The following is a 10,809-nucleotide window of genomic DNA, read 5'->3' as shown; positions in this document are numbered from 1 at the left end:
AATAATAAATGCTAGAATGACCAAATTGCAGACTAATTATTTCCATATTGTACTTACAATGAGTTTTTAAAAATTATGAAAGAGATGACTATATACAATCAACGCTATTTATTGTACCTCTGGGCCCTACTCTTCCAAAAATTGAGCTTATCAATTTTCTCTGTCAAGCTTGAACTAATGTAAATAATTGAAATAATGTAAAGTTATATTTTCATGTTTTTATAGATATGACATGACACGAATACATAATGTATGAGTATCTCAAGTGTGGATAATGTTGATTGGCTAACGCAGAGCTCAGTTATAGGCAGTAAAACCTAGTTCAATATCCATGTAACAGTGTATCAGTTTATTGCTGTATAGATGTGTCTGTGTGCATTTAAGTGATAAGTGCTCCAATAAGAGTGATGACAGCTGTCTAAAGGTTTTTTTATTCATTTTATATAAACTGTTATGGAAAGACCAAAATGTTTATGAACTATTCTTATGTAAATTTACAACTGCCCTTCACTGTACTTTTTGCTTACAGTATAGGGCCTTGTTCTCTGCTGTGTTAAGTGGGTGACACACTCCAAGGAGACATACAATCTCTACAACTTCTATTGAAGATACTGGGATTTCCAATTTTTCATGTGTGCTATGTCAGAAAATGCTTTTAATTTTATTTTTAAACTTAACATCTGATGGTTTTTTTCAGAGTGTTGTGAAACTTCAGTCATACATAAAATATGTTCTTATATAAAGTCAAGATCCTTTTTTTTTCGGTTTTTACTTAATAGTACATCAATCTAAGAATGAGAAGCCAAATAAGTGTATCTTATATTATCCCCAAATAAATCCAGATGTTTCTAGTAAAAGAGGGGAATCTCTGCTCGGTTTGTCAGCTATGTATGAAGAGAAAAAAATTAGAATGTCTTCTGAAATTTAAAATAGGATGAGTAGTAATTCTGATATTCCATACCCATAGTCATTGAGGGCTTTGGGCATATATGGAAGTGTGGCTAATGAGTTTGTAATGTGCTCCATTGATAAAATGCCATGTTTTGTATCGGCCATTCTACTGTGCCATCATTGCATCTGCTATGGTACTCACATTAAAAAGCAGGAAAGAAACTCGCTTTAAAATATTTATGGTTTGATATTTAAACATTGTCCATTTATTTTGACTTAAAGAAAAATTCTTTCCATTTTAACTTTTATTCACAAAGCCGGTCATTTGAACCCAATCCTATTAACATGTTCTCTAAAGTTATTCTAACATTATAGCTCTTCAAACTTGCCCATAAATTTATAAAATTTTTATACTTAAATGTATCAAATATTTAACACATGAATATATGGGTGCATCTGCTTAAAACACAGTCATTTTACATTTCAAGTCTCTAAACGCTGTGGATATTTTGATGGATCGTGATAGTACACTGAGAATAAGCAGAGAATTACTACCAATATTCCTACGAAAATATTTCCAGTACCTACCATGCCTTGATGATGTCAATCATTTTTATTTTTAATAAGCGCACGCGTGTGTATCTGGTGTGGGAAGTGCACATTGAGTATAAGTGTCTGCTGGTAGCTAAGATGAGCCCAGATGCACCAGACCTAGAACAGGAGTTATTAATATTTGTGAGCTCCCATGATGGGTTTGGGAAACGAATCTGGGGCAACGGCAAGTGTGCTCTCTCAATGACTGAGGAATTCCCCAGCCCCATAATATTATTTTTTAAAAGGTTTTCTTTTAACCTCTTGCAGTTCATTTAGACTGTGATTCACCAGTTTCTCCACTTTCTCCCTTTCTTTATCTCGTGGCATTCTGGAGGTACTTGTCTATATGATTAGAGTTACCCAAGGACTTCTCTTGTGGATGAATTTTGGTGTATTTAAACTTGTTTTCTGCTGATCAAGTTGATTGTGCCTTTCTTTTGGGTGGTCCACTAGTCTGTCTTGTGAAAGACAGTGCAGTTGTCAATTCAAAGGTACCTTTTGGGTTTTTTACTTTTAACTCATATGGAATAAGCAGGGGTTTGATGGAATGACTTACAAAGATTCTTTATCACATCAACATTAGTTGGAAATACGTACACCAACCATAGTACAGTGCTGACTTTGGACAGTTAGATTAGATAAGCTTGACAAATCTATATGAATAGATTCACAGGAAGCTTACTAAAGGAAGTGTCCGAAAGTTTCCCATGTGCTTTAGAAATGGAAAGATGGTACAAGGTGCTTTGGCACTTAACACTGGTTAATTTTACAACACCACCATGGAAGATGGGTAAGTATGCGCACACTGCTCTGGTATGCTCAATAAAAGCTTGAGGAAGAACCGGGTGATCTGTAACATATTGAATTAAATCTTTTTTCTTTAAGGCTTTTAATGACTTGTCTTGGTTAAAGCATAGCGCAGGACATTTTGTTAAATACACAATAACACTGTATGTTTTAAAAGAGCAAACCAGCACACAATACTCCAAGTAACGATGTTTCAAATCTATTCATGTAAACATGCCACAAGCTCCAAGGGAAATGCCCAGAGCTAATCTGGATCAGAAAGAATTTGTAAACGCTTCATGTCCTTTCTCTATGTAACCCCTTCTTGCTTTACATTTTAAATTCTCTTTGAACCCTTAGATACAGCTAACACTTTTCATTTGTTATACTTCATGTGGTCCTGCAGGGTTTAGTTGTTTATCTTATGCCATCATATCCCTTCCCTACGTCTTCCATCTAAGCTTTACTTGCCTCATGAGAGATTTTGTTTTAAGAGTATTTGCAATGCAGGTCACTTTGTGAGAAATAGGCACGATGATGCTTTCCAAGTCTTTTTAATGACAAAGGATTAGGAATTTCTCAAATGAAGTAGAAAGTTTCTGCTTGGCTCCACAGATGCCTCACCTACATATTCTGACCCAACCCTTGCCGATTTGGTACGTTCCCCCATGCACTGAAAGGCTTCGCAATCTGGGGAGTGCCTGGAGGACTTGGGGTGCTCTGATGAGGCAGGAAGAATGAGAATGCTGCCTTATGTTTTCCCATCAGGGCTTAGGAAAGCCACCTCACCATTAACACAGCCTGTTCTTTATGCTAATTCAACTCCCTAGGATTTTAAGATTTCTTTGCCCTTTCTCTCACTAAGTAAAGAATAAGCTAATTTTTCTATTAACAGCCAAACTCCTTTCAGATACGAATAAACTCAGTATTATTTATTATGCCTGAATTTACTGAATAAATTTGGTCATTTTCTTTCTTTCTTTTTCCTTTCAGGTTAATGTGCCAATTTCATTTTACTGTAAATTGGAATGTGGGGGAGTGGATTAAACTCTTGGGAGGGAGTCAAGTCCAGGACTCTAGCTTTTCCTTCCCCATTTCCCTCACCTCTCTGTGTCTCCTCACCTGGAGTATGTGGATACTAGCACAGTTTCCCGGAATGATGAAAGGAAAGACTGTATCTTTTGTTAAGTGATGCTTGAAGAAGCAGGCTCATGCATGGGAGTGCCACTCAGTGCAAAAAAAAAAAAGTCTTTGTTATTCGGTTATAAATGGTTTTTATCATCTTAAGACGCTAGTCAGTTTTACCTGAGAGCATCCATTCATAACTCACTAATTTGCCCATTTTTGCTAAGAAATGCTTATTGAATCTATTCTTAAGTAGTATTTATTAAAAGTAAGCGCTAAATTCAAAGCCTGTATTCTTAAGAAGTTTCATGCTTCTGATGAGTTCCCAGTCACACAGAAATAATGTGGATTCAGAGTTATTCTCTGACAACTAAGAATGATGCCTCCACTCCACCAGTACTCATTCTTTAACGCAGGACAGTGGTCTGGTAACATTCATCAGAAATCTTCCCTAAAATGGACTCAAATTTCCCACTCAAAGAAAGCTTATATAAGTTGCTCCCTTATGTTCTACCTCTGTTCTCACAGAGTCCAATTCAGTTTACCAATAAACACCACAATTTTACTATGCTAACCTCTGCTTCCTACATAGTTTAGCTTACATGTACCTAAAATCCATCTCACTTGATATGTGTATTTTGTATGGCCTTTGAAGATTTTGAGTCCGTAGAGAAACAGTATATTGCGATCAAATGGCAACTGAAATTTAAATGACAGCAGATAATTTCCCAACCATGAAGAGATCAATTCAGAATTTATCAATGCAAATGGTTAAAAGAAGATAGCAATATTTATTATTGTTTAATTTATTTCATTTGTATTAAATCATACATGAACTCAAGAGAACTAGTTTGCTTAAAATGAGAAAGATTTTAGAAGAATTAACAGTTTCAATTTACATATATATATATATGATTTAGGAGTGCACATGTTAAAGTCACTTATTTTAATCATTGCTACTCATCCTGTTACTAGTAATAATAGGTAAAACTACATTTGCTAAGCATCAGAATCAATCTCAATTAAAAATTAAGAAATGTATATTTTCCATTTATTTTATTCAACTTTTCATAATACAATTTACAGGTTTTTCAGAAATCTATAATATTTTTCTCAGCATCTTTTGGTCAAAAATTTTTTGATATAAAAATTCCTATTGTTATAGGAGTTTTGTGATTTAAGTTTTGGATGTATTGGATTCCTACCTAAAGAAGCACTTTTGTGTAAATTCACAGGTTTATGCAACAGCACCATGGGAGTGATTAGTAAGGGTCTTGAAACAAATACGTAGACTATTAAAGTCAAAAGTAGCAACACCTAACATTCTTACTTGGCCTCTGCTTTCTAGTCTTCAGCTCCATTCCCGAGTCAAACCCTGTTTGGGTGGTTGTTGAACAAATTATAGAATATTTTTATGCATCTAAACCATATGTCTTGTAGACAGGTATAACAACACATTGCACGGGATTCCTAGGTCATAGCTGTCAAGTGTTCTCGGTATGTCCTCACACATCTGTGCCTTAGTTCCCAGGAGTGAGTGCAGATTAGCAGTGCCGCTGTCACTTCTACTTAGGTTATTTTTAGAATGAAATGCAATTTTGGATTTATCATTATACTTAATCTGTATCTTAAAAGGTTGTCAAGTCTGTTTATATGCATTATTGTGTTAGCTATTCGTGTTAATGAGACAAACGTGTCTGTTCATTTTGATTTAATGTTTTTGTGTGTTTCTGTGTGTGTATGTTCATGTGTGTATTAAAAATATTCCATAATGTCTGTAGTATTTATTCTTATAATTATTCATAAAATTATTAAAATACATTCTCAGTTTCTAAGTTTGAAACATGTTAAATAATTTATAATACATTGTTATGACTAATTGAAAAGAGCTTAACAAATCAATAAACTTTGTAATTTGGGAACATGAGTCAAAGTCAACCAAACCCGAAACCAGAATCCTGCATTTACATTGATAAATTTTAGTTTGTTAGATCAGAAAACAGTAATATATGGGTTTGCAGCTTATGTAAGTTTGCATATAAACGATGCGTTAATAAGTGAATTCCAAGACAGAGGAATAGTTTTGTGTGGAGCGATTCTGTTGGTTTAGATAACAGCTATTTTTCTCTGCATTATTACATACTTTGATGGCAGAACAGGAAACCACTTCCATAAATGTAAAATTTGCCATTTTATGTTGGAAACAGGCATAGCGTTCCTCCTTTTCCTTCTTCGTTATAACCGAGCTTTCTATTAAGGTTTCCCATCCTTCATCTACCCCTCCTTCACTGGAATCAACATGACAAGGACGATTTGGTCCGTTCCTCTCCCTTCCCTCGCTACTACTCTGCACATGAATATCCCCGTACATAGATTAATAAAAGTCTAGCCATCTGTCAGATGGATTGAAGAAATTCTCTTCCTAGCCCGCTGGACCGGAAACAAAGATGAATTTGCAAAACTAGCTCTGTTCAAATATTGCGCTTAGTAGGAATCTGTCTAGTATATTATTGTTATAAACTAATGGTTCGCTTAAACATTCTATACTCTAACTTCAATATAATCGTGTGGTAGAGAATAAATCTGTCTCATTCATCTTTGAGTTTTTAAAACATTTTTAAATTACATATTTAATATTTAATTTAAAATAATTTTTTAATTATATATTTATTATATATTTAATTTAAAAGAATAGTTGGCAGTTAATAAGTATGAATTCTGTGCCACACTCATAAAATATGCACTACTGTAATCATTCATTCTCATTTTCCAAATGAGGAGTCTGAGGCATAGAGGGTACAAAGAGCTTAAATAATTTGTAAGGGGTGACATATGGCCTTGTACTTTAACACGATGGCTGCAGTAACACACTGAAAACACTGCCTTGAAGGAACATAGATCATTTATAGTAAAAGTATTCCAAAATGCAGAAGACACAAACCCATCCAACCCCAAAACTGACACGTAGGGCTTAGACTTCTGCAAAGCATTCAGACATCCCTGTGTAAGTCATGAAGGGACAGGGACATTTCGTGGCAGATCTATGGCATAACAGTGTTTGTGGTTGAGAAGACTAAGTCACGTATGCTGAAATGAGTTTCCTGACAAGCATGATCCAGTGGCTGCTCCTGCACCATCTGAAAACAGTGAATGTGCTAACCAATCAACTATCCCTCCCCCTTCCCCCTTCCCCCCCCCCGCCCCCGAGTGTGGAGCTAGGGCAGAGCTGCAAAGCAAATGGCGTCAAATTCAATGCATGCCCTTTCTTTCCCACAGAAACTATTTTAAATTGAATGGGATGCTGTTCTCAAATCATATTCTATGACCAGGTTCCTGAAAGATAGCTCTCGTCCTATACCGTACCAGCTCCCAAGTCAAGACACAGAGACTTACTAGGTTTTGAATGCTTGGCCTTAGCTTACCTCTTTTCTTGCTATCTCTTATAACTGAACTGTTTCTCTTCCTCTATGTTTTGCCTCAGGGATTTTTACCTTTCTTTTTCTGTATGTTTGACTTTTTCTGCTTCTTCCATGTCTGTCTGCCTGGCCCCGAACATCTCCCTCTCTCTCTCTAGTTCTTTTCAATCATTCTGTTCACCTCTAAATTCCTCCTCCTTCTCCTTATTCTCTCTGCCCACGGGCCTCTCCTATCCTCTTCACCTAGCTGTTGGCCATTCAGCTCTTAATTAGACCAATCATGTGCCTTAGGCAGGCATTCACAACAGCAACACACCTTTACATAATTAAACACATAGCCTTACATCATTAAAGAAATGCCGCTAAGCACACGTAACAAGTCTTTAGTTAAATAGTCTACAACATCTTATGAAAGTTTATTATTTAGCAATATTTTGAATGACATCTTCTCAAACAGTTCAGGGATTATTTTAATTTCTTCACAGGTGACTTCACTTAGTAAATTCTATGTATGAAAAGACTATAGATATCAACAGGTGATTTTTTCCCCAGCTATCTCTATATTTTGTGTTCAAATTATTTCCTGTATTCTAAAAAAATCATCTTTTCCCCTACACATAATTGATCATCATTACACTGATTTTTTTTGCAAATATGTCTGCATAGCTCTGAGTTCCAGAACAAGTCATTCAACTTTCCATTGTTATTAATATTTATAAGTGTTGTTAATACTTCTTGGCATTTGGGAGAGCAGGGTAGGAATATTGTTCAATATAGTGAAAACCTGCCTCCCCTTCCAAATATTAATAATACTAGTTAATAGGCATTGAAAAAATATGGTTAGGTACCAGTTATTATTTTACAGGTATCAATACTTTTAAGATAGTATTGATGAGATTGGTGTTATCAATATGTCCATTTCTTCTGTGAAATGAGGCAATTTTAGATCACTCTAGTTCTAGCTAGAAGTCATCACAAATACTTCAACCTCATACCGCACAGAACTGAGTTTGTGGTGTTTTCCAATAAAAGCTTCTCTCCTTTGGTTACATTTGGGTGCTAAGCTACCAAGGAAAAGGTAAATGTCCTTACATGCAGAAAGACATAAATGGATTTAATTCTTTTGGTAAATGTGGAAAATTTGGAAATACTTTTCTAGTGTTAAAATCCACCCCTCATTTCCCATTTACATATTGATGACCATATATCATCAATCTAGGCATTTTGAACATTCTTTAAGACAGCAGGAAATATTACTGAATGGCTCTTAATTTTGTATTCTTTAAATTACAATGGGTTTCATTTTAATATCTGTTATCACTACTTGTGTGAAGAGTCATACCTAGGCTGTCTGTTGACAGAGTCCCAAAAGGCTCACGATCACTTTTTCTGTGCACCTTTAGTTCTCTTGTGTTGACTGAACGAGTATATATTACTCCACCACACTTCAGTACAGAACTCTGCTGCTCCTGTAGTTTATCAAAAAGACACCAAAAAGCAAAGTGCCCAAGGTCTTCTACAGTTGTTTCTATTTGTCTCTTATATGCAATTCTAGTTTTTCTATATGATTTTTATGAGCTGCAGGTTCAATTTGTTTTCTAATTCATTCAGGAGGTCTTTATTGAACACTCCATTGATTACAGCATATGTGTGCCTTATGATATTGACTTGAGAAAAGTATACACTCCTACATATTTTGAACTTCTGGAATGGCCTATAAAAGAAAGTTGGCAGAGATAATTGTGGAAAAGAATTCATGTGCCACAATAAACAGACAGATAGGCCTGAATGGACAGCATCTGAGGCAGAGACTCAGAGCAGGTTGCAATTACAGGAAGGAAAGGTTAAATGTTGGGAGATGGCATCAAATACTCCCTTTAGTTTTTGAAATGGCACTTGTATGCTGTCCAGGCATGCTTCAAACTTAAAATTCAGTATATATCCCAAGATGGCCTCATACTCCAACAATCCTTTTGTTTTAGGTTCTTGAATGCCCAACGATTACATGTGTCTGCCATGACATCTGACTTTTGCCTTCTCTTTGGGCTGAAAAATTTCTCAATAAGATCTATTGCGTAAAGGCCATCTCTGCTAATTTTCCCAACAAATTATATCAAATAGAATTTTGAATGTAGTACAGCATGGGAGAAGCACCTAAAGCAATCTTGAGACAGGAAATATATTAGGATGGTTTCGGCATTCTTGAATGTTCTGGTTTGTGTTTTGTAAGCCTTTCCCTACGTCCTGTAAGGATTGTCACTTACCCAACCCTGTCATGTAGTCAAGGTTTTTGTCATGGAAAGGAAAATTTAAGGCAAAACAACCCATGGGAAAACAACCCATATTTGAAAGTCAAGAAGTATTTCACACATTTTGTCAAAGTTCCTGGTCATATTAATAACTATTCATACTGCAAGTTAATTGCATTTTAATAATTAAACTGAATTTAACTGCCAATTGGCTACTTCTACTGACATTAGTTATCATTTGGTGTTAATTTGATAGTAAAAACATTGTACTCAATCAATAAAAATGAACTAGTACTATCAGAAATAGAAACTAGGAAAGACAGTAAGTACATTAGACTCAATGTTAACTAAAGCTTTGGTTTTCCAGGTATAAGGTTTTTGCTCAGTGTCATACAGTCCCTGATTTTGTGTCCCTATGGATGATGGTATATGGTTTAAGAACCTTTCATATTCATGCATTCACCGATAAATGGCCAATCACACATCTTTACCCACTCTATATTATTTTTCAATGCAATTGAAAAAGACAGGATGATGTCTATGTGTAGGGAAAGGTATTTAGAAAAATGTTTCCGTATATTTTATGTTATCTTTCTTTTACCAGCTTTTTATTTACTTTGCTCTGGGTGTAGAAGGTGTAAGTCATAATAAAAGGAGTATTTATTTTCATAGAAGTTAGTGCCTGTAGGTTAACTGGCAATAAACAGAGAAATCAATGCCCTCTAGAATGTGACAGGGACAAGGAAGGAAATTAGGTGATATACAGTGGCAAAGATAAGTGGGAATGTTTTCATTCATAAGGTGTCAGGAAATATATGCCATCCCTAAAACATGCTTAAAAATCAACCAGAAACCAATGAGATTAAATGCTTAAAATGCTGTAAGTGAAAATTCAAGAAACCAGGTGAACTAGATTTAACAGTAAGTGCCTTGAACAAATAGGTCTGGAAGGTAGTGGTTAGAAATAAAATTGAAAAGTTATGGCTGAATGCTTGATATCCTGACCCTCAGAAGGCAGGGTAAGAGGGTAATTTGAGCTAAGCTATTGGTAATCAGTTTGGGTAAAATTGTGAAATGATGGCTCAAAAAATAAGAAATGAAAGAAGAAAAAAGGGAGAATCAGGGACTAAGAAAGGAAGGGAGGAAAGAGAAAGAAGGAAAGAAAGAAACAGAATGAGAAAGCACTAGATAAAGAAAAATCTAAGTCATTCAGTAGCATTGATAGTTTGGATATTTTAAAGTTTGGTATCATGTTAAGGACTTTGCATTTTTTAAAATAATGATAGAAAAATGACTTTTGCACGGTTCTTGAGTTTGGTGATTGCCTTTAAGGACAGGAAGGAAGTCTGGCAAAACTCCATCTACAGAGTCCTAAGTAGACAGAGTTAGAGGAAAAGACCTGGACAGTGTGATGGGAGGCCAAGAGTAACATATGAAGAGAAGCCTCAGCAAGATTAAATTGTGAATGCAGTCCAAACATAGGAACACTGTTCCTGGAAGTGGGAAAGAACTAAGACACAGGGAAGACTAAGTTGTTTGATTGTGTGATTTTGTATGGTTTATTGGGAAGGGAAAGAAAACCAGTGAGCATGCTTGGGTAATATAAATTGACATGCTTTTCTAGAAGTCAAGTGTCCTGTGGATTCACTTATTCAGAGATACCCATGTTCAGAGTTCTCATCACAAAGAGAGCATTTGAAACTGGGCGACCCAATTAAATATTACTTGGGTGGTCACAGTGCAGATGC

The 10,809-nt window shown here is 35.5% G+C and overlaps 1 protein-coding gene across 2 annotated transcripts in view; it reads left to right on the top strand.

The window, feature by feature from the left end:
- Positions 1-4,946, top strand: part of Gria2 (glutamate ionotropic receptor AMPA type subunit 2) — a 122,049-nt gene extending 117,103 nt beyond the window's left edge. For both annotated transcript variants that reach the window (XM_050158737.1, XM_050158736.1), the window contains exon 17: positions 3,265-4,946. In XM_050158737.1, coding sequence (XP_050014694.1) covers positions 3,265-3,318 — 54 coding nt within the window. In that variant the 3' untranslated portion in view covers positions 3,319-4,946. The remainder of the gene's footprint in view (positions 1-3,264) is intronic.
- Positions 4,947-10,809: the final 5,863 nt, after the last annotated feature.

Source organism: Alexandromys fortis, unplaced genomic scaffold, assembly GCF_014885135.2.
Source record: "Alexandromys fortis isolate MF-2015 unplaced genomic scaffold, M_Fortis_MF-2015_v1.1 scaffold_102, whole genome shotgun sequence".
Classification (NCBI taxonomy): domain Eukaryota; kingdom Metazoa; phylum Chordata; class Mammalia; order Rodentia; family Cricetidae; genus Alexandromys; species Alexandromys fortis.
Note: the sequence above shows the minus strand (reverse complement) of the source record. Positions and strands in the feature narration are given on the sequence as shown.